General features: G+C 38.6%; 1 protein-coding gene across 1 annotated transcript in view; it reads right to left on the bottom strand.

The window, feature by feature from the left end:
• Positions 1-395: 395 nt before the first annotated feature.
• HACD1 (3-hydroxyacyl-CoA dehydratase 1) overlaps positions 396-25078 on the bottom strand; it is a 28362-nt gene continuing 3679 nt past the window's right edge. The window contains 6 exon segments of the mRNA XM_025445264.3: positions 396-2216; positions 5309-5487; positions 9447-9568; positions 12716-12804; positions 12881-12899; positions 13083-13200. Coding sequence (XP_025301049.1) covers positions 2134-2216; positions 5309-5487; positions 9447-9568; positions 12716-12804; positions 12881-12899; positions 13083-13200 — 610 coding nt within the window. The 3' untranslated portion in view covers positions 396-2133.

Genomic DNA, 25078 nt, shown 5'->3' with positions numbered 1-25078 from the left:
ATATCAATCTTTAAGACTACGAAAAATGAAAAGCAGCCAGAATCTTGTGGAATGTCACCAAATATAAATGAAAGTTGCTAGTATCACAGTTTCTTGATAAATGTTTTTCCAATGCTGCGGGCTACAGGATTGAATGGAAGTTCGGTTTGATTCATGTCCTGGTTTGCTTATTGAAAAAGGAAAGTGGGGAAGACTTGGGGAGAATTCTAAAAGGTGCAGGCGCAGGAAACAAGTGCAAAGGAATTTCAAATACTTTGTCTCTCAAATCAAACTCTCATTTAATCACTTTGTTTTCTACACACAGGATAGTTTAGAATTAGTTGAGTATCAAAGATACTGAAGATAAACTAAATTTAAAGTTTAGGGGTACTATGCCAACAAAGGTCACTAAATAGTTTGATGCATTTTCGTTTTTATTAATCACAATTCCTACTTCAGGATATTCTACAACTGAAGGAAATAAAGAGTTATTACAGATGCTTGAAGGGAGTACAGGTTGAATTAACACAAGTTTTGGGAACAGCATTTAAAATATTTTTCATAAGACAGGCATCTAACAGGATCAAGATGTAAATGAACTTCTTATACATACTATGGTACCAAAGGGAACAACTCTCCCCCCAAATTTCTTCCATATAAAAATTCAAGATAAAAACGGATCAAATACTGTGAGAGCAGAATGAACACTGGCATTTTAAGAATTAGTAACCTCATACAGAGAATACACAGGGCTGGTTAAAACATTCAGCTGCAGAGAAATATTAAAATGTAATAAAGGAAATAGCACCTTTTAAAAATCATGTTACCTAAAATGATAGTTTGCAAAAACTATTCTGAACTGCAAATTTTCACATGAAGAAAACTGAGGAGGTACAGTTTTGAAATGTGTAATGTACATGTTGATTGTAAACACAATACAGAACATTTAAAGCCAAAATTCTCCTCCATACCGTAATAGGGAAAAAAAAAATCCTTTTCTCTTAAAGTCACACATTTAATACTGTCTCTAAACTGGGTCCGTAAAGCAGCATACCTTACCTAAGTAAAGGGAAAAAATATTTAAAAGGCCTACTTAAGAATTAAAGCAGTATTAAAGTATCTTTGTATGTCTTTCTTTTTTTTTTTTTTTTTGTAATGTCTTTCTACTAAGCACAAGGATAGGAACTTTATTATAAGACTTCTTGCTTGAAATTCAGTGGAATTCAGAATAAAGTGAGTCTGTCAGGTCATACTCCAAAACTTTTCATTACCTTAGTATCACAAGGGGATTATCATAACATGATTTTTATTAGATGATTCCAGGTGCAGAGAAGCCTTTCTCCGCCAGAGTTCTAACATTATGATCAGACCCAATGTTATTTGTTTTTTACAAGTGAGGCAAAGTATACACTTGCATTCTTTCTAATCCCTTAAAATCCTTAGAGTTGAAAAGGTTGTCCTTGAAGGTTAATCCAAATAAAAATAAATTTGCCTAGCAGTACATGTAATTTTAACAGCCTAGACACATACTCAAAGAATATTTTCCAATTGTGACATCTACTTGAATATTTTTATTATACAGCTACTTTACCTATATCAAAAGTTCTATCAAAGCAAATTATGTCCATGCTCCCAAAAATGGTTATTAATCAAAAATATTGCCTTATAACTTGTAGGAAACAGATCTGGGTTCAGGAAATATCAATATATTATTAACAAGTCATTATAATTCTGCATTTACTTTCATTTATAAATATCACATAAATATCACTGGCAAGTTAACAATGTTAAATCATTAAACTAATTTGTAAATATTGATTTAAAAACCTTGGAGCATGTGCTGCAAAAAAAAAAAAAAAAGTAAAAATTTTTAAAAAGGTTTTTTTCCCCCCTAGGTCATGCACCCAATTATTTTAACGATCACCTTCCCAGGAGTTGGTAATAAATACTAGTAAATACTTGCATAGTTCTTTATAGAAAATGGACCTAACACAATGTGAAGACAAATATTGGCAAATATCACATCTCAGATTATACAGTCTAAGAAATCATACAATCTGTAATATTTCATAAAGTTGTTTATTCTTGTTATTAAAACTTGGATTCAAGTAATCCTGGTTATTCTGGAAAAAGCACCTTGTTCAGGGGGATCATTTAATCATCCTTTTCTACAATCACTTCTCCATGAAGCACCTTTCTTCTTTGGCGTAACATATGAAAGTAGAGTTGTGGGAACACTATTTGAAGAGAGAAGACAAAGGATACTGTTGAAAATTATTTATACTTGGAACCTCTTACATGTTATGTTAGCAGCTGTTGAGGGTAAGCACACCATCTCCCACCACAGCTCCCCCCTTCCCCGGACATTTATAGAGCTCAGGCCAAGAGTACAAGAGGAGGCCTGCACACCATATGCCTACACGTTTCACAGGCTTGCCTCCTTTTATTGCGTTTTTTACAAATTGAAGGTTTGTGGTAATCCTGCCTCAAGCAAGTCTACTAGCACCATTCTTCCAACAGCCATTTGCTCATTTCGTCTCTTGTGTCACATTTTGGGGAATCCCCCGATATTTCAACCTTTTTCATTATTATTGTACTTGTCACGGTCATCTGTGATCAGTGGTAATGAATCACTGAAAGCTCTGATGATGGTGAGCAGTTAGCAATAAATAAAATATGTTCTAATCAAGGCGTGCACACTGATGCTATTGCACACTTAACACACTACAGTATAATGTAAACCTAACTTTTACTTGCAGTGGAAAGTCAAAAAATTCACTTGACTCACTTTATTGCAATATTAGTTTTATTGTAGTGGTCTGGAACTGAACCTGCACTATGTCTGTAATGCCATTAACTGCTGGGGATTCTTTAGCAAAGTTAAGTATCTTGATAAATATACTTTCATAATGACCTGGAACACTGCCAGAATGTTCAGCACAAGGAAAACTGCCCCCCTCTCTCCAGCCCGTTGGCTGTCCTGCACTGTGAGGGGTCTCATGAACACATGTAGGTATCTAAGCCCACACAACCCAGCTTTGTCCATACCCTTCACAGACAGCTGCCCCTCAGCTACCCCTTGATCTCAGGGAAGCATACACTGAGGACATGGTTTACTCCTCAGGAGAACAGAAGGGGAAAGGCTTCTGTGAAGTCCCTAGACACATGGTCAGTGCCCTCGGGGTAGTAAAGTCCATGGTCCCAGGTTTCTAGAATGTGGTCTAGAAGGAGAAGGGGAGGCCTGGTGGAGGAGTGATTAGAGGAGGGCCAGAATAGGGTCCTCTAAATCAGGGTACAGAACAGGAGCCCCTCTCGGCTGGGTATACGGCTATTCTGTTAAAAACACACTTACATGTGTGTGTTAAATCAGTTAGATAAATGGTCATCTGCCCTTTTAAATTTGAAGAATTACTTCAAATTTGCTTCTATTATAGTGCTTTACTGTGTAAATGTTAGTGGATGAACAAATTAGCAGCTATAAACAATACAAACGTAAAAATGTTTCTGAGAATGATGGACAGGATTAAAACCAATTAACTTAATAACCAAAAAAGCCTCTGAATCTTGCTTAGGCAACTTTGGTGAACTATTTTTGGAACTTAGTCCAAATGGAATAAAAATTCACAACAGAGTTTATTTCTTTAAATTTAGGTACTACCAGGGACGCCTGGGTGGCTCAGTGGTTGAGGGTCTGCCTTCAGCCCAGGACGTGATCCTGGAGTCCCGGGATCGAGTCCCACATTGGGCTCCCTGCAGGGAATCTGCTTCTCCTTCTGCCTGTGTCTCTGCCTCTCTCATGAATAATGTTTAAAAAAATCTTTAAGGAAATTAGTAAATTTAGGTATACCCATTTTGATAAATGTAATCATCATACCATACTCAGAAGCCTAAACATACTCAGGTAAAACATACTTAAAGCTACGATGAACTGAGAAGCTGCTATTGACACAGGCCAGAGTCTACGTCTCCCAGGATACCTGAAAACACACAGCCAAGTTATTGGTTTGATATTTTCAAACCATGACCTGTTGGGCCCTGGGTTTCCGTGGAGATGCCTCAGTAGTCGTAAGGAAGAGGGGAATCCAATACCCAAACCTAGAGCTACAATATGAACAGAAGCCAGCCCTGCTCTGCTCCACACCTGGGGCCCCTCGCCAGATCCTGGGGAAGCAAAGGGTGCAAACAAGCCCTATGGGTGACCACCCTGGGCCCTCCTGAACTGCCCCTGGTGGATAATCTGATGAGAGTCAGGCTGAAATGACTGAAGATGAGGGAAGTTAAAACAGTGTGACCATCAGGGCAACTTTGATTTTGAAAAAGTTTAAAAGTTGGAGGCTTCAAGGGACTAGCCAAGTTTAATGCTCACTCTCTTTACATAAAATATTTTATGTACATTTTTTTTTTTTACATTTTACTTAAATATCATGTCGATGCAGATCTTAGATACTATAAACTTTTCTTATTTTCTTTCTCCCCTCACTGGTACCAGTCTCCAATTTCATTGAGAAGGGTAAATAACAGCCCTGCTTTACCCATATTCCCTGCTAGTGACTATCAAAATTTGACCTAAAAAAATACCACTATTGGCATTTATGTGAGGTGAGTAAAGCTTCATCAATTCACAGCAACTCTTAAGAGGTGATGAGAAATTAATCAATGGGTTGAGTTATTCAAAATATTTTAAGGAAAGCAGTTTCATTATTTTCTAATATGTAGAGCAACACACACGAGACTAAAAGGTATTCCTAAATAACTTTTCCAAGTATATGCTCAAGGGTTAGACAGAAATGACCTGATATTTTCTTGGACAAAATGTTTATCTTTAGATAAATAATGCTGGCAAACGGTTCACTGATGTGTGCTCATTTTTTTTAAAAAAGTCATATTCAGCTTCTCTTTAAATGATTCTGAGAAGGCAATCATTTGTGTATTTATTTACTTACTTATTTCCTTATAATTAGGAAAGAGTCCTTTCTTCCATTATTTAAAATTATGAATACATGTGGGGTTGAACAGAGGTTTTTTTTTTTTAAGATTTTATTTATTTATTCATGAGAGACACAGAGGGAGAGGCAGAGACACAGGCAGAGGGAGAAGCAGGCTCCACGCAGGGAGCCTGACATGGGACTCGATCCCAGGACTCCAGGACCACGCCCTGGGCTGAAGGCAGCACTAAACCACTGGGACACCCAGGCTGCCCCTGAACAGAGGTTTTGATGTATTTGTAAGCCATCAGGTCTCCTTGCTTATTAAACTAGTGTACCATGATATTTTTACAGACACGTTTGCAGCACACGCTAAATCAGAGTACTAATGTCCACATACTTACATGGTATATATGAGGCCATGGTTATAAGAAGAAAATAGTAGTAGTCAAAGGAGACATTGTATTTATTAGGAAGTCTTATCGAAAACATTCCTGTCTTCTTCACATATGGTAAGGCAGCATATATTGTAAGGAGTTCACCAACAACCCCGACAGGATATAAGATGATAAAAAAATTGTATCTGAAAAAAGAAAGACCCCCAGAAAATTACTCTTTTATAATAACAAATGGAAAAAATAAATTAAAAATTAAAAAAAAAAAGAATAATGACTGGAGTTGATATCATTCTTTGGCTACTACTGTCTTTAAACTTAAAAACACACATATTTACAGTGTCTCTCACAGAAGGTTAATTTTTTTCTACATTATCATTTGCTTATAAATTTATCCTTTTTTATCATAGCAGTTTCTATTTTAGATGGTAAGATATTAATAAAATAAGACAACTTTACAGTACTGAAACAGTGGTATATGTGTTAGCAATGTATATGTAGTGTGTATTGTAAAGGATGTAAATGCTGTAAATACTATATTGTAAAGTACCTATAAGTATTATAAAGTATTGTAAAGGTAACTTCTTTAACACCTGGAATCAAAACTGAGTGGTTTGTTCTTTTTTTCCTTTCAGCATTTATTGATCAAGTGCTGTCCTTTAAAAGACCAGTTATAATCCTAATTTTATATCTAAATCTTAAAATTACCAAAGTGGTTCTTGAGGCATTTGGAAGCCTCTTTGCAGTTACCAATTAAAAGAAAATTAATTACTATTTCAGAAAACTGAAATACTACTAAATATATATTTATATATTAACATATAAATATACTAAATATATTTAGCGTATTTAATATATAAATAATACTAAATTATCAGTACTTGATGAATATATTGTCTAAAACTGCTCTCATAACAAAATAGGTAAAACAAGTTGTTTCGAAAATTCCCACAATAAAGGAACAGTCAGTTTGCTTAAAACAGAGTGGAGAAAGTTCTATTCAAAATCCAGAATCAGAGCCTGTTCATCTGGGCTGTGGCAAGGTCTCCCACATAGAGTGGACCAGCCATCATTCATGACTACAGTGAGGGGAACACTCTGCAGGCCTCTATAGGCCTCTAGCAGGAAGAGCTTCAAGGACCCAAGGCAACAACACTTCTCCATTAAAGAAAATCATTTTTCTCCAAGGCAGTTACCACAGAAAATAAAGGTGAAAATCTTGGTAGAAAAAGACAGAAATCAAATTAATCTGTATTTGATTTCATCATGTTGTTGGCATTAAGATATCGGTAAAGAAATATTAAGTTTATCATCAGTATAGCAGAAATGTGGAGGCAACTTAAAAGTCATTTTATTATTTATTTTATGTCAAGGATACACACCAGTAAGAGACGGTAGGGAAACAAAAGTAGTTGCCAAAATAAATTTAGGGGTAAAAGAAAAGATGAATGATCCTTTTACTGTCCCTGTCTATCCCCTCCTTGCCGTGGGTATATCATTACTAGTTTTGTGTAGTTTTTTGTATATTATTTAAATCACTCGTTTCTAATCTTAATTTCCTAACTCAATATAAAGATCATATAACTGAACATTTTCTAATCCCTTCTCAAGTAAAACTTTTAAACTTAGTTACACAGTTTTCCAACTTTGTGTGACTCTCCGATGATTTTTCTGGAAGCACTATTCTTCAACAGAAAAAAATATATCTCTCCTAGAATAAACTAGTTTAAAGCCTTCAGCCACTGATTATTCTTAATGCACTAAGAACAAAGTATATAATTCACTTTCTTTTCACTTTAAAAAGATTGTTTTAATACTGCGAAGAGAAAAAAAAAACTGCAAGTTTTGATGGCAGCATGAGCAATTTAACTACCTATTCAGAAAAAGAATTCCTCCTTAAAGATTCCTAATTGCTGTCTAAAAATTTTTTAAGGGAATGCATTTTTGAAATTAAAACATAAATTAACATAAAACATAACAACATATAAGTGCCTATTCAGTGGACTTTTCTAGGAACATTTCTAACACATAAATGGAATTGAAGTGTATTCAAACTAGTCATAGTAAGCCAGCTATTTATAAATAAGAAGTCATTCTTATTGTAAAGTTCTATTTGAGAATGACAGCTTCAACATTTGAATATAAATACAAATATTATTTTGGGTTTTTTAATAAGGTTGGCAAATATATATAAATGGTCGGGATCTTTTAAGATTTTTGACATGAAATACAATTACTCATGATTATGATGAACTGACATGTATTACGCTAACATGTGCATTTCAAAGTTGAAAGATCTTACAGTACTTGGTTTAACACTAATGCAATTGACAAAGGATTTCTAAACAGCAAATTTAAACATGTTTTGAACTTTTTCAGAAATTCAAGACATGCAAAATGCATTCCAAAAGGCAGACAGACAAGACATTGAAGATCATTATCTTCTGCAAATAAATTTTTTTTATATGGCAAATGAGATTATATCATGAATTAGTATTTTCAAAGGTGCTAGAGATCCAGAAGACTGAGGTCATGCAAGACACGAGATGCACTGAGATGCATTCTAGGATTAGTCCGGCGATACTCCAAACTGCCAACTGTGTGAAAGGCCCAACTACTCAAAGTGAAAAAGTGTTCAGTTACAGTAAGAATAAAATCAACCTAAAATATATAAACAGTAGCGCAGTAAAAACAAATCTGACACTGGTTGTATGTTACCTTCAAACAAATTAGGAATGTGTTAATCTAAATATCAGAGTTTTAAAAACTAGAAATATGGATATAGTATTGTTTATAATATCTCAAAACAGGATTTATAATATTAGCAAACTGGAAATGATCTAAATTCTGGCAACAGAGAAGTGGTATGTCATACTATAGAACATTGGGCAGCATTAGGTTATAGATAGATCTAAATATTCCTGCTTTGATTAAAAAAATAAAAGCTCCAAGATATAAACAAAAAGCAAATATAATGTCATTCTGCTTATGTTTTTAGAAACTCATGTTTGTGTGTTCAGTTTTGTCAATACGAAAAAGTCTGGATGGTTAAACTCTAAACTTTTTCCCTCCAAGAAAGGGAGTAGGTGAGGGAGGAGTATAAATAGGAAATTTCCATATTGATTCTATATATTTCTGTACTTTTTTGAGCTTCTTACAGTGAAAACATATTACTTATGTAGTTTAACAAAACAATTTAAAGAATGAAAATATCCTCAAACCCTTTTACCTTACCCATGTGGAACAGACATGTAGGAGACAGACACAGACGGGATACAGCCCTCTTACCCAAATTGTCTCCTTGCAACTTCCCACTATCTGGCATCTCACATGTCTGTTAGTGGTTTTATTTTTTGGTCTCTTACGTCTTGAGAGGACAGAGCTTTTCTTGTGTTCAAACTTGCATCTCAGGTATGCCGTCGTTACACAACACGTATTGTTGTGAATGTGAGTATAACACCAAGAACAAAAGGAACAAATCTATGCTGGCTTATGATCTGTTCTTCAAAGAACAGTCTTGCTTTTATAACTGTAAAATATCAGCTGCTCAAGGACTTCAAACTTTAAAAAAAAATCTTTTTGCCTTAAAAATTGTTTCTTTAGGATATATACATTTAGAACCCTTGAAATACATATTTTGTCCACATTCCAAAAAATACAGCTTAAGTGTGACTTTTAAAAATGTCTGTCTCTGCTACTTAAGACACCAAAGAAGCTGACACTGTATACATAAGATACTAAAAACTGTGGATACTAATTATTAAAATAATTTAAGTCATTCAGACAAAATGCCATATTTTGGCACAGAATTTACCTAATATGATTAAAAAATATTGTATATTTTGCTTTCAGAGAAAAATGAATGACCAATTCAGGTTGGGTAAGGATACTGATCTAACTTGTCTGGCACTGATTTTACTCAAAATCAAAATACATTAATATGATTTCTCTCTGGTCATTAAATTAAGACTTTAGAATTCAAGTTTTAATACTATTAAGAGCAAAAAAAACCCCAAAAAAACAAAAACCAAAACACCCAGCATCCTGGCATCATGGAGCTAAGACACAAATTTTCCTTCTCTGGTGTTAGCTCAGCACAGAAAACACGCATGCACTAGTCAGAAACTAAACTGCAAGACATCGCCACCTGGCCCATTTAATGAAGTATGGCAAGTGGTCGAGAAGACTGAATGTGTAGAAGGAATAGCGAGTGATCTCTGTCACAGTCCACGCGACCAGAAAAAGCACCACGCTCTCCTCATTCTGGATCTGCAGAATCACAGAGAAATCCACAGTGTCGTTCAACCTTGAACATTTTTCTCCACGAAGAATATACTTTAATTATTTACTATGTGTCTTTGATTACACTGGAATGTCAGGGGTGGACAGAGGCAAGACAGAAACCTCAACACAGTCACCGTTACGTAATTCATGACACGCACAAATATGTCCTAGACACAGAAATGGTCAAATTTCTAATGGTTTCTCCTTCTCAGCCTTCTCTCCAGCCGCTGACGTAACCATCCTAGGACATCAGCCCCTCAAAACCAGAGTGGGAACAATCCGATGCCCCAACTTTCTATGGCTTGTCTGGCTGTACCCATCCTACTGGAGCACCAGCTACTGCACCTGCCCATTCGCCTTTTGTCCTATTACCACCATCTGAATTCAGGGCCTCATGGTCTCTCACCCAGACTACTCTAACAGCCTTCTAAATAAATAGTCTCTCCACTCGTTATTCTCTTCATGGATGAAAGTCTTCTCTTAAAAGCAAAACAAACAAAAATGCATTTGGAAGCAGTGGTCCTGTGATTTAAAAGCTTCTTTGGCAGTCCTGCTGCCTAACAGGAGAAAAGGATTGTATTCAAGGTTCTCGACGATCAATCTGAGCTCAGAAATCTCTCCAACTTCATCTGTTCAACTTCCCACTACCGCCTCTCTCTCTAGTGACACCAACTTTGTATTATTTCCAGAATACGCTCTTCCCCCCAGTTAGAACGCTACTTACTCCCTTATTAGTTACCACCCTATTTCTCACCCTGTAAGATCCAGTTAAAGCATCACGCCCTCTGGAAACCTTTTCCCATATCCCACCTTTTGCCCTGACCATTTACTTGCTCACTTTCCTTTTTCATGTCCATATTCTAACACTTGCCAATTTGTATTAAAGTCTACCTGCCTGACTTGTGTATCCACTGGTGCTCTCAACTCTCCTTACACATCTCTTCCACAGGGAAGCCTTCCTTCCCTCCTAGGCCAGGCTAAGTCCCCAGATACACTTTGAAACATATTCATTTCTTTTTTTTTTTTTTTAAAGATTTTATTTATTTATTCATGAGAGACACAGAGAGAGAGAGAGAGGCAGAGACACAGGCAGAGGGAGAAGCAGGCTCCATGCAAGGAGCCCGATGTGGGCCTTGATCCCAGGTTTCCAGAATCACACCCTGGGCTGCAGGCGGCGCTAAACCGCTGCGCCACCGGGGCTGCCTGAAACATATTCATTTCTTATTTCAAAGCTCTAAAACTAATATAATGAAATTATTATAGTTGACCCCTGAACAACATGAGGGTTAGGAGCACCAACCCCTGCTGCGTAGTCAAAAAACCTGTACATAAGTTTTGACTCCCCAAAAACTTAACAGAAGATAACCTACTGTTGACCAGAGGCCTTATCAATAACATAGAAACAGTTGACACATGTTTACATGTGAACACATATTTACATGTTATATGTATTACATGTTATATTCTTATAATAAAGCAAGCTAGAGAAAAGAAAATTTTATCTAAAAATCAAGAGAAAATACACTTATCGTATTGTACCGTATCAGAAAAAATCTATAAAAAGAAAAATCTATGAGCGAACACATGCAGTTCAAACACATGGTGTTCACGGTCAACTGTATTTGTGCAACTACTCGCTTACTGTCTCTCCCAATTACAGGATCCACGAGGCAGGAACTGTATTTCTATTATTAACTGTCAGATCCTTAGCATAGTCTCAGGCATAGAACAGTTGTGCAGTTAGTGTTTGCTGAATGATTCAACATCTGACTGCCCCCCCCAACCAGTACCCACCATAGCTGGAAGTGCCCTATCCATTTCAAATAAATCCAGACATAAGCACAGTGTCAGGTGTATAGAAGGCACTGAATAAATGTTGGCTGAATTAATAACGAGGAGCGGAATGGTGCCAGAAACAAACTGTTGTTTGAGAAAACTGAGTAGTAATACTAAGACAGAGATCCTTTGGAGGATAAAAAAGAGCAGGTGGGTCTTTTTTTCTCCTGGGCACTGGCAACCCATTAGAATCTCTTTGACTTCTTTTCTGCAGCTGACGCTGGCCATCCTGTCTGGTCTTTCTTCTTCCTCAGTCTTCAGACTCTTTGTAGTCCTGGCCCAGCTATTACAGTCACTCACTGTCTGGAACAGTCTTTCTTTGATTCTGTTTATGTCCGACTCCTGCTTGTAAAGCACGCGGCGATCTGAATGAGTCTGGTTCTGCACGTGGCATGCGCTCACTGCTAAGTGCATGGCAGTCACTCGTGAGGGGCCAGGTGGGCCGAGGAAGCCCAGTGAGAGACGCTAGTCAGGACGGCTAACGTGCAGAGTGGAAAGAGGGCACAAGGGCAGGGATCTGTCCCCACACAGACAGGGGCCAGGACGTCCAGCAGGCAGGGGAAGGGAGTGAGGTATCATGTCAAGCAGACTAAGGACAAGAAAGGCATCTCAGGAATGGAAAGGAGGCCAGAGATCTGTCCTCAAGTAGACAGGAGACGCTGGAGGCTGTCAGAAGGTCAGAAGGGCCCATCTGGGAAATGTTTCTGTCATGGGTTTAAAAGGCCCAGTGTCTTCACATAGCGAGCATGGTGTTTGTTTGTCTAGAAGGGTTTAAGCCATTAATTAGATTCAGGTCTGTCTCCTGTCATGCCTGTTATAATATAAATAATATGCTAATTTCCCCTAAGTTCCTCAGCCCTTCCAACTTTTCATTTAGTCTTTCCCGTTTGCTCAGATCTATGAAACTACATTTGCTTTTTATGCCTGTTGCTACAATACTCCATGGCGAATGAGGAAAAATATACTGTTTATGCCGGCGACTTCAATACATAATCAAAGAGAATATACATCCATATAAAATTTTCCACCGTTTGACAGAATATGAATATTAATTTTTAAAACTGGGAAACATCAGAGGAGAATAGAATATAGATATGAATATTTAGTTTTGCTTGTGTTTCAAAGTCATTCTACTAATGTGCTAAGTCAATGTACAGTCACACCTAAATCCAAACTCAGCCTTTTTTTGTCTAGTGGTTCTGCTTCCTGAATTATAGCAACATTGGTATTTTCGATTCCTATTAATAAAAAAGCTTTCCTGCAGGCTCACAAAGAGAAAGTGTTAGTGTCACTTACTGGTTTTATACTGTGAGTAATGAGCCACACCATAAAGATTCTTGAGCTCACTTGGACCCCAGCCACAATCACAGAAGTAGGTACAATCCCTTAAAGAGAAAAACAAGTCAACCATTGCCCTAAAGGCAATTTATACCGACTATAAAAATTAAATCAGAAACTCACCAATTAAACAGTGGACTATCTGTAAGCAAATAAAAAAAAAATCACAAGTCAATAGCATGCAACATAAAATAAACCCGTGAATGCTGGTTTTCTACAAATTTGAAGGTGATATATGTCATCAGAAAAATAAGATTGATTTTGCTCAACAAATAATTTTTCAAAAAAATAGTACAATGGAAAAACAGCATCACTGAAAACTTACCTCAAGCAAGGCAAATGTCTGGAAAAATTTAAGTGTCTTCTGAATACTTTTATATAAACCTTTGTGTGTTCCTTTTTCCATATAAAAACGTACCATGGCAATAGCTAGAACCAACCACCTAGAAAAAATAAAAGTGTTTTGTAAAGTTCTATAAAAATGAATACCAGTGATCTTCCTGAAAGGAAATGGCATAATTCATAGTAATAATATGTATGTTTTATTACATTCTCAGTTCATTATTCTTTTTAACAAAACCCACTGGAAAAAATGACATGGTTTTTACACTGACCCTTCTTCGAGGGGATGAATAGAACATATTGGAGATCAACTGGATTCAAATGTCAATGTCCATTTCATGTTTGGTTTCAGCAGGTGAACTGACAGACTGAAGAAATTATATACCCAATTGAGGTCATTATAAAGCGTTCCATAATTATATATTTCTTATGGTAAAAAGCTGTGTATGTGTACATACAGAAATATATAGTATAGGGCACCTGGGTGGTTGAGCATCTGCCTTCGGCTCAGGTTGTGATCCCAGGGTCCTGGGATCAAGTCCCGCATTGGGCTCCCCACAGGGAGCCTGCTTCTCCCTCTGCCTATGTCTTGCCTCTCTCTCTGGGTCTTTCATGAATAAATAAAGAAAATATTTTTAAAAATCTAAATATATAGTATATATTTACATGTAAGTATAAATAAAGATCTTTCATATTTTTTATTTTTTTAATTTTTTTACAATTTGCACAAAATAATAACAATTGTTATTACCACAATTGTATCACCACAGAAGGTGTACATATAGAAGGTCTGATCTGGGCCTGCTTTCAAAGAGTTTGTTTTACAAAAGGACAAAATACAAAATACATATGCCTTCCCTTTTCAACTTCTATTTCTACATGACAGAGGTTCTATGCTGTGAATTACCGGCACTTCATACACAAGCTACACCTGTGGAGATCGAGTTTCTCACCTTATATTCAATCCGCTAAAGACAAATTGAATTTGTCACAATTTTAAGAGCACTTTCAAGTTTTAAAAAGTTGCGCCATCTGTAACTTTTTATTTTTATTTATTTTTTTTAATTTATTTTTTTATTGGTGTTCAATTTACTAACATACAGAATAACACCCAGTGCCCGTCACCCATTCACTCCCACCCCCCGCCCTCCTCCCCTTCTACCACCCCTAGTTCGTTTCCCAGAGTTAGCAGTCTTTATGTTCTGTCTCCCTTTCTGATATTTCCCACACATTTCTTCTCCCTTCCCTTATTTTCCCTTTCACTATTATTTATATTCCCCAAATGAATGAGAACATATAATGTTTGTCCTTCTCTGACTGACTTACTTCACTCAGCATAATACCCTCCAGTTCCATCCACGTTGAAGCAAATGGTGGGTATTTGTCATTTCTAATAGCTGAGTAATATTCCATTGTATACATAAACCACATCTTCTTTATCCATTCATCTTTCGTTGGACACCGAGGCTCCTTCCACAGTTTGGCTATCGTGGCCATTGCTGCTAGAAACATCGGGGTGCAGGTGTCCCGGCGTTTCATTGCATTTGTATCTTTGGGGTAAATCCCCAACAGTGCAATTGCTGGGTCGTAGGGCAGGTCTATTTTTAACTCTTTGAGGAACCTCCACACAGTTTTCCAGAGTGGCTGCACCAGTTCACATTCCCACCAACAGTGTATGAGGGTTCCCTTTTCTCCGCATCCTCTCCAACATTTGTTGTTTCCTGCCTTGTTAATTTTCCCCATTCTCACTGGTGTGAGGTGGTATCTCATTGTAGTTTTCATTTGTATTTCCCTGATGGCAAGTGATGCAGAGCATTTTCTCATATGCATGTTGGCCATGTCTATGTCTTCCTCTGTGAGATTTCTGTTCATGTCTTTTGCCCATTTCATGATTGGATTGTTTGTTTCTTTGGTGTTGAGTTTAATAAGTTCTTTATAGATCTTGGAAACTAGCCCTTTATCTGATATGTCATTTGCAAATATCTTCTCCCATTCTGTAGGTTGTCTTTGAGTTTTGTTGACTGTATCCTTTGCTGTGCAAAAGCTTCTTATCTTGATGAAGTCCCAATAGTTCATTTTTGCTTTTGTTTCTTTTGCCTTCGTGGATGTATCTTGCAAGAAGTTACTATGGCCGAGTTCAAAAAGGGTGTTGCCTGTGTTCTCCTCTAGGATTTTGATGGAATCTTGTCTCACATTTAGATCTTTCATCCATTTTGAGTTTATCTTTGTGTATGGTGAAAGAGAGTGGTCTAGTTTCATTCTTCTGCATGTGGATGTCCAATTTTCCCAGCACCATTTATTGAAGAGACTGTCTTTCTTCCAATGGATAGTCTTTCCTCCTTTATCGAATATTAGTTGCCCATAGAGTTCAGGGTCCACTTCTGGATTCTCTATTCTGTTCCACTGATCTATGTGTCTGTTTTTGTGCCAGTACCACACTGTCTTGATGACCACAGCTTTGTAGTACAACCTGAAATCTGGCATTGTGATGCCCCCAGATATGGTTTTCGTTTTTAAAATTCCCCTGGCTATTCGGGGTCTTTTCTGATTCCACACAAATCTTAAAATAATTTGTTCTAACTCTCTGAAGAAAGTCCATGGTATTTTGATAGGGATTGCATTAAACGTGTATATTGCCCTGGGTAACATTGACATTTTCACAATATTAATTCTGCCAATCCATGAGCATGGAATATTTTTCCATCTCTTTGTGTCTTCCTCAATTTCTTTCAGAAGTGTTCTATAGTTTTGAGGGTATAGATCCTTTACATCTTTGGTGAGGTTTATTCCTAGGTATCTTATGCTTTTGGGTGCAATTGTAAATGGGATTGACTCCTTAATTTCTCTTTCTTCAGTCTCATTGTTAGTGTATAGAAATGCCACTGACTTCTGGGCATTGATTTTGTATCCTGCCACGCTACCGAATTGCTGTATGAGTTCTAGCAATCTTGGGGTGGAGACTTTTGGGTTTTCTATGTAGAGTATCATATCATCGGCGAAGAGGGAGAGTTTGACTTCTTCTTTGCCAATTTGAATGCCTTTAATGTCTTTTTGTTGTCTGATTGCTGAGGCTAGGACTTCCAGTACTATGTTGAATAGCAGTGGTGAGAGTGGACATCCCTGTCTTGTTCCTGATCTTAGGGGAAAGGCTCCCAGTGCTTCCCCATTGAGAATGATATTTGCTGTGGGCTTTTCATAGATGGCTTTTAAGATGTCGAGGAATGTTCCCTCTATCCCTACACTCTGAAGAGTTTTGATCAGGAATGGATGCTGTATTTTGTCAAATGCTTTCTCTGCATCCAATGAGAGGATCATATGGTTCTTGGTTTTTCTCTTGCTGATATGATGAATCACATTGATTGTTTTACGGGTGTTGAACCAGCCTTGTGTCCCAGGGATAAATCCTACTTGGTCATGGTGAATAATTTTCTTAATGTACTGTTGGATCCTATTGGCCAGTATCTTGTTGAGAATTTTTGCATCCATGTTCATCAGGGATATTGGTCTGTAATTCTCCTTTTTGGCGGGGTCTTTGTCTGGCTTTGGAATTAAGGTGATGCTGGCTTCATAGAACGAATTTGGAAGTACTCCATCTCTTTCTATCTTTCCAAACAGCTTTAGGAGAATAGGTATGATTTCTTCTTTAAACGTTTGATAAAATTCTCCTGGGAAGCCATCTGGCCCTGGACTCTTGTGTCTTGGGAGGTTTTTGATGACTGCTTCAATTTCCTCCCTGGTTATTGGCCTGTTCAGGTTTTCTATTTCTTCCTGTTCCAGTTTTGGTAGTTTGTGGCTTTCCAGGAATGCGTCCATTTCTTCTAGATTGCCTAATTTATTGGCGTATAGCTGTTCATAATATGTTTTTAAAATCGTTTGTATTTCCTTGGTGTTGGTAGTGATCTCTCCTTTCTCATTCATGATTTTATTAATTTGAGTCTTCTCTCTCTTCTTTTTAATAAGGCTGGCTAATGGTTTATCTATCTTATTAATTCTTTCAAAGAACCAACTCCTGGTTCTGTTGATCTGTTCCACAGTTCTTCTGGTCTCGATTTCGTTGAGTTCTGCTCGAATCTTTATTAACTCCCTTCTTCTCTTGGGTGTAGGATCTATTTGCTGTTTTTTCTCTAGCTCCTTTATGTGTAAGGTTAGCTTTTGTATTTGAGTTCTTTCCAGTTTTTGAATGGATGCTTGTATTGCCATGTATTTCCCCCTTAGGACTGCTTTTGCTGCATCCCAAAGATTTTGAACGGTTGTATCTTCATTCTCATTAGTTTCCATGAATCTTTTTAATTCTTCCTTAATTTCCTGGTTGACCCTTTTATCTTTTAGCAGGATGGTCCTTAACCTCCATGTGTTTGAGGTCCTTCCAAACTTCTTGTTGTGATTTAGTTCTAATTTCAAGGCATTATGGTCCGAGAATATGCAGGGGACAATCCCAATCTTTTGGTATCGGTTCAGACCCGATTTGTGACCCAATATGTGGTCTATTCTGGAGAAAGTTCCATGTGCGCTTGAGAAGAATGTGTATTCGGTTGAGTTTGGATGTAAAGTTCTGTAGATATCTGTGAAATCCATCTGGTCCAGTGTATCATTTAAAGCTCTCGTTTCTTTGGAGATGTTTTGCTTAGAAGACCTATCGAGTATAGAAAGAGCTAGATTGAAGTCACCAAGTATAAGTGTATTATTATTTAAGTATTTCTTCACTTTGGTTAATAATTGATTTATATATTTGGCAGCTCCCACATTCGGAGCATATATATTGAGGATTGTTAAGTCCTCTTGTTGAATAGATCCTTTAAGTATGATATAGTGTCCCTCTTCATCTCTCACTACAGTCTTTGAGGTAAATTTTAGTTTATCTGATATAAGGATGGCTACCCCTGCTTTCTTTTGAGGACCATTCGAATGGTAAATGGTTCTCCAACCTTTTATTTTCAGGCTGTAGGTGTCCTTCTGTCTAAAATGAGTCTCTTGTAGACAGCAAATAGATGGGTCCTGCTTTTTTATCCAGTCTGAAACCCTGCGCCTTTTGATGGGGTCATTAAGCCCGTTCACATTCAGAGTTACTATTGAGAGATATGAGTTTAGTGTCATCATGATATCTATTCAGTCTTTGTTTTTGTGGACTGTTCCACTGAACTTCTTCTTAAAGGGGAATTTTAAGAGTCCCCCTTAAAATTTCTTGCAGAGCTGGTTTGGAGGTCACATATTCTTTTAGTTGCTGCCTGTCTTGGAAGCTCTTTATCTCTCCTTCCATTTTGAATGAGAGCCTTGCTGGATAAAGTATTCTTGGTTGCATGTTCTTCTCATTTAGGACCCTGAATATATCCTGCCAGCCCTTTCTGGCCTGCCAGGTCTCTGTGGAGAGGTCTGCTGTTACCCTAATACTCCTCCCCATAAAAGTCAGGGATTTCTTGTCTCTTGCTGCTTTAAGGATCTTCTCCTTATCTTTGGAATTTGCAAGCTTCACAATTAAATGTCGAGGTGTTGAACGGTTTTTATTGATTTTAGGGGGGGATCTCTCTATTTCCTGGATCTGAATGCCTGTTTCCCTTCCCAGATTAGGAAAGTTTTCAGCTAGAATTTGTTCAAATACATATTCTGGCCCTCTGTCCCTTTCGGCGCCCTCGGGAACCCCAATTAAACGTAGGTTTTTCTTCCTCAGGCTGTCGTTTATTTCCCTTAATCTATCTTCATGGTCTTTTAATTGTTTGTCTCTTTTTTCCTCAGTTTCCCTCTTTGCTATCAACTTGTCTTCTATGTCACTCACTCGTTCTTCCACCTCGTTAACCCTCGTCGTTAGGACTTCTAGTTTGGATTGCATCTCATTCAATTGATTTTTAATTTCTGCCTGATTAGCTCTAAATTCTGCAGTCATGAAGTCTCTTGAGTCCTTTATACTTTTTTCTAGAGCCACCAGTAGCTGTATAATAGTGCTTCTGAATTGGCTTTCTGACATTGAATTGTAATCCAGATTTTGTAACTCTGTGGGAGAGAGGACTGTTTCTGATTCTTTCTTTTGAGGTGAGGTTTTCCTTCTAGTCATTTTGCTCAGTGCAGAGTGGCCAAAAGCAAATTGTATTGGGAAAAAGAGAAAAAGAGAGGAGAGAAAGAAGGAAAGAAAAGAGAAAGAGAGAAAAAAAGGGAAGAAAAGAAAAAAAAACGAGAAAAAAAAGAAGAAAAAGAGAAAGAAAAAGAAAGGAGAAAAAAAGGGGGTGGGGGAAGGAAACAAATCAAAAAGCAAAACAAAACAAAAAAAAAAAAAAAAAAGAACCACAGGGGAGTATCTTCTGATTCTGTGTTCTTTAAGTCCCTTGGCTTCTCCTGGAAGTTGTCCGTCTAGCTGATCTTCTGGGGGAGGGGCCTGTTGTGCTGATTTTCAGGTGTTAGCAGTTGGGGGAGCTGCTGTGCCCCTGCCTGGTGCAGGGCTCAGTGGGGGTTGTTTACCCCGTGAGGCCGCAGGAGGAACAGCCCCAGTGGCGGGGCAGCTCTGGAAACCTGGATTCAGCTCCGGAGCTCTCCGTCTGCAGGGCCTGGAGGCTCCGGGGCGGGGCCGCTGATCTGCTCAGCTGGGGCAGGAGCGTCCTTGCTGTCCTGGGCCCTCCCGGTCTCTGCCTGTCCCGGAGGAGGCCAGATCCTGGGCTGTGACCCGTGCCCTGTGCTCCGGAGCCTGCGCTGGTGGAATCGCGCTCCCGGGCCGCGCAACCCCCTCCGCGGAGCCGCCGCCCGAGCCCCTCCGAGCTGCTCCTGGAACCGCGCAGCCCCCTCCGCACGGAGCCTCTTCCTCTGCCCGAGCCCCTCCGAGCTGCTCCCGGGGCCGCGCAGCCCCCTCCGCGGAGCCGCCGCCCGAGCCCCTCCTGGCTGCTCCGGTCCCGCCGGTCCCGCCGTGCGCGCTGCAGCCCTTAGGGAGCTCGGCGCACTCTCCTGGGCGCGCAGTTGCTGTTACTGTCCCGGGGAGCCCGAGGGCATCCCCGCCCTCCTGGGTCCTGCTCCACCTCCCCGCGAGCCCCTTTCCGCCCGGGAAGGTCGGTGCAGCTCCTGCGTCTCCGGGACGGGGCTCTCCTGTCCTGGGGACACTCGCCCCGGCCTCAGCCCGGCTCCTCGCGGGGCCCCTCCCCCTCGGAGGCCTTTGTTTCTTTATTTCTTTTTCCCCGTCTTCCTACCTTGATAGAAGCGCGAACTCTTCTCACTGTTGCATTCCAGCTGGTCTCTCTTTAATTCTCAGGCCGAATTCATAGATTTTCAGGATAATTTGAAGGTTTTCTAGGTAGTTTGGTGGAGACAGGTGACTTGGAGACCCTACTCTTCCGCCATCTTGCTCCTCCCCTCTCCATCTGTAACTTTTTAAAATCTTTAGTAACACAACCATGGAAATGAGTACCTAACCCAGGCTTTTAATTTGGTGGTCTCCAAAGTGTCTACTTACATGGGTTTATGAAATACATTATTATACGGTTTTAACTTTTTTTTAAAGATTTTATTTATTTAATTAATGAGAGACACAGAGAGAGAGAGAGAGGCGGAGACACAGGCAGAGGGAGAAGCGGGCTCCGTGCGGGGAGCCCGATGTGGGACTCGATCCCGGGTCTCCAGGATCAGGCCCTGGGCTGAAGGCGGCGCTAAACTGCTGAGCCACCTGGGCTGCCACGGTTTTAACTTTTTAATTAAAGATCACTCATAAAATGGACAAACGGCTTAAGATTCCCCACAAAGGAACTAGTGATTGAATATGATAAATGTGATCAACAAGGTCAACAGAAGAAGATGGCAGCGGGCACTTCTGCTCTGGGCACTTCCACTCCTCCTCAGCACACACTGAGAGGAAAGCAGGGGTGTTCCTATGAGGTGTGACAATAAGTCAGGTAAAATCTGAAATTATCAAGACCTCTGAAAGATGGAAAAGTTAGTGATAACAACAATGCTGATAATAACATATTTTCAGAACGCTTCCAATATTCTACACAAGGTTCTAAATGCACATTTAACATATTAATATTTCACGCTCAAGAAAGCCCTGTGAGGTAGAGATTGCTATTATCCTATTTTACTGTAGAGGAAACAGGCAGAAAAGGTCACATGGCTGGGGTATAAACCTACCAGTGAGCTCTTGCTTAGAATCTATACTCTTGTACCATGATGCTGTACTGGTCTGGCTCTAGGTATATACATGCCTTGGGATATTAGTTAATCATAGTATTTGGTATATTTGAATTACAAGTAAATTTAAAAAGTTATAAAGAGGGGGGCATGCATGGCTCAGTCAGTTAAGCATTTGCCTTTGGCTCAGGTTGTGATCTCAGGCTCCTGGGATCAAGCCCCTAGTAGGGCTCTGTGCTCAGCAGGGAATCTACTTCTCCTTCTCCCCCCAGCTCATGCCCATGCATGCTCTCTCAAATAAATAAATAAATAAAATCTTTAAAATAAATAAGTAAATAAGTAAAAGTTATAAAAATTGTGCTCAAATATTTTAACTGATAGTAGTATGCTATCAAAAAGGTTTGAGGGCCACTGTTGTAGATGAGACAGTCACCATGCAGAGATGTCAAGTGACTTACCCTAAGTCTTAAAGTCAATGGGGCTGGGGAAAAAAAGACCCTCTGAGGTCTCTTAACCCCCATGCTATTCTCTCTCCATGATACCCTGGCTTTACTGGATTCAACTGATGGCTTCATCCCATATGAGGGCCACGGGTGAATTCTGTGCTGGGCCAATCTGATTTAGATGCCTCCCAGGTTTAAAGTGTTATGATTTCACCATCTTCAATTCTAAGTCCCTATACTAACAATAAGAAAAAGTGTATTAAGCTGTTTAAATTCACATTTTTCATACATTTGTCTCTTTTTTTAAAAAAAGGAAAACGCCAAAAAGATCATTTTGAGAGGTAATTATTAACCTACCAAAGAGTTCATTAAAGGATTCATTTAGACAGCAAGTTTTCTTTTGAAATAGCAAGATATAAAAATCCATGTGTTATAACATGGTCACAAATTTTACTGCTGTTCCATAGGTGGCAGTATTGTACCACCTAGTATACTATTTTAACACCAATAACAAACTTGTTCAAAATAAAAGAAATTAACACTCTGGGTGAGGTTAGAAAGGACCACGGAGACATCTATCCTAACTTCTCATCTATTTTCAGTCAATATGGCCAGGAGCTAATCTGAACTAATCAGTGGTCACTAAGCCCACCATCACAACAGGATGACAGTCAAGTCTCCCACAAGGACCCTCCATTTAACTAACTTCAGACTTCCTACATTCATCAGTTTAGCAATTGTAATTTTAAAAAAATGCAAAAGCGATGAGAGCTTCTGCAATTGGGAATTCTTTTTTTAGAAATACTGTTTTTAAAAAATAGGCCAGAGCGACTGATAATCCAAATATGAACCGAGATAGCTATGCTCAGTCCTTGAGAAAGTACTGTCTTTGGAAAATATATAAACGTGTGCTTTATACTTAAAAGACTGCTTGCTTGCTTAACTCATTCATCTTCACGTTCAACATTTATTGCTAAGCCAGAAAGTGTGCTACATGTTGAGAAATGAGAAATAAGTAAAACCTAGTCCTTGCCTCAAAGAACTATTAAATTAGTAAGTGGATAAAACTAAATAGTGCTACAACAGGAGGTATGTGCCACAATTCACTAAACACCAGGCCTTCCTTACCATGTCACTACGCTATGATGACCCTGAAAAATCTTATCAGAGAAGTGCTTTCTTCTAGCTGTCTCTGGTGCTTCTTTCACTCCTGAAGTTTCTTGGAGACAAACTGCTCCATAAGGAACTTGGTTACACCAAGTTCTACACCTGTATCTTTTTTATTCCAGCACTTCTTTTTAGATTTTAATTATGAACAACTTCGCACATACACAACAATACAGAGAATGGTACGAGGAACCCCCAAATACCCACTCCCCCGATTCAAGCATTATCATCTTAATGGACAATCCTGTGTCATCCAAGCCTCTATTCACTTCTCTCCTCACCATCCCTTCCCCTCATTGTTTTGAAGGAAATCTCATACATTTTGTAGTTTAATTCATAATAAAAAGCTTTTGATAAACATTACCATAATACCACCATCCCATGTAAAAAGTCAGTAACAGATCACAAAACAGAGTCAGGTTATGAATTTTCTCAATTGTTTCATAATTTTTAAAAATCATGATTGAAATAAAGTTCACATGTTGTAAGTAGTTGCTATGCCTTTCAACGACTCTTTTAATCTATAGGTTTCCCCTCCCTCCCTCTATCCATTCATCTCATCTCTCCTCCTTTCTTGTGAAATTTGTCTGTCCAGGACACTGAGTGGTTTGTCCTGCAAAGTTACCCTCAGTCTGGGTTTTGCTAATTAGATATCCAGGGTCATTTATTATGTTCTTCTGTTCCCTCTATTTCGTGTTGACAGTTCCTGGCTTGTCAGATAGAGTCACATTTGAGGCTAATTCCTAAGTTGTGTTGTGTACTTCCCTAAAGAGCACATACCTTCTGGCTGTCCCTCTCGTTTGTCTGTGATGCTAGCACTCACTGCCGATCATTGTTCAGATCCATTATTTCAGCAGTTGCTGAAAAATGGTGATATTCTAGTGTCATTTCTTCCTGATACCTTCAATAAAACTACCATTTGGAAGCTCCTACCGGAGATGGTCTTTGACATTCATATCATCCATACTTTGTTTTTTTTTTTTAAGATTTTATTTATTTATTTATTCATAGAGACACACAGAGAGAGACTGAGAGAGAGAGAGGCAGAGACACAGGCAGAGAGAGAAGCAGGCTCCATACACCGAGCCCGACGTGGGACTCGACTCGATCCCGGGTCTCCAGAATCACACCCTGGGCTGCAGGCGGCACCAAACCACTGCGCCCCACATCCATACTTTCATGTATTGTTCACTGACACCTGTAAACCTCCTTTCCTAAATTAAAATTTTTATTTAGCAGCCAATATGTGTTTCAAGGTAATGCACATAGACATTCGAGACAATGGAGTTAAACTGAAAGGTTCACCAAAAAAAAAAAAGATAAACTGAATTCCATTTAGAATAAAACCTCCTGCTCTTTGAAGAGAATAAAAAGCAAGCCACAACTAAGAGAAAATATTTACAAATTACATATCTGATTAAAGACCTATATCCATACCATGTAAAAAACTCTCAGAACTCAGTAATAGAAAATCAAACAGCTTCATTCTTTAAAAAAAAAAAAAAAAGAAAGGGCAAAGAAGATTTGAAAAGACACTATGCCAGAAAAAACACACAATTGGTAAGTAAATGCATAAACAGATGTTCAGCGTCATCAGTCATCAGGGAAATGCAAAATAAAATCACAATAGAGATAACACAATACACCTCTTAGATGTCTAAAATTACAATGACTGATCAATATCAAGTGTGGGTAGGATGTATAGCAGCTCTCATTCGTTGCCCACAGGGCTGTAAAATGGTATAATCATTCTGGCAAAGCTGGGCAGTTTCTTAAGAAATCAAGAATGTGACTACTGTTGACCCAGCCATTCCACTCAAAGATATTCACCCAAGAAAAATGAAAGCATACGTCCAAAGCATACGTCCAAAGACTTGGACGTGAACGCTCACAGCTTTGTCACAGCCAAAAATTGGGAAGAACCGAACCGTCTATCAACAGATGAATGGATAAACAAGTTGGATAAACAAGGTCCATAAAACAGAACTACCCTCCTCAGGGATTAAACATGTCTATTTAACATTTTGGGAAAAGTATATGTCTGAACCCCAGGTTTGGTGCTCTAATAACCCACACTATGTATACTCTGAAAACATCTTAAATAGTTTCTCTTTGTCTATCAACCACCTTACTGATCACTTCATATCCATGATCTTTTTATTCTTTGTAATAATCTAGCAAAGTAGTGTTTTAATTTACAGATAAGAAAACTCAAGGTCAGAGAGGTTAAGTAACTTCTCTGAGGTTACTAGTCCTCTGAGCTAAAAAGGAG

Source organism: Canis lupus, chromosome 2, assembly GCF_003254725.2.
Source record: "Canis lupus dingo isolate Sandy chromosome 2, ASM325472v2, whole genome shotgun sequence".
Taxonomy (NCBI): domain Eukaryota; kingdom Metazoa; phylum Chordata; class Mammalia; order Carnivora; family Canidae; genus Canis; species Canis lupus.
This window is presented reverse-complemented; position numbering and strand designations above follow the sequence as displayed.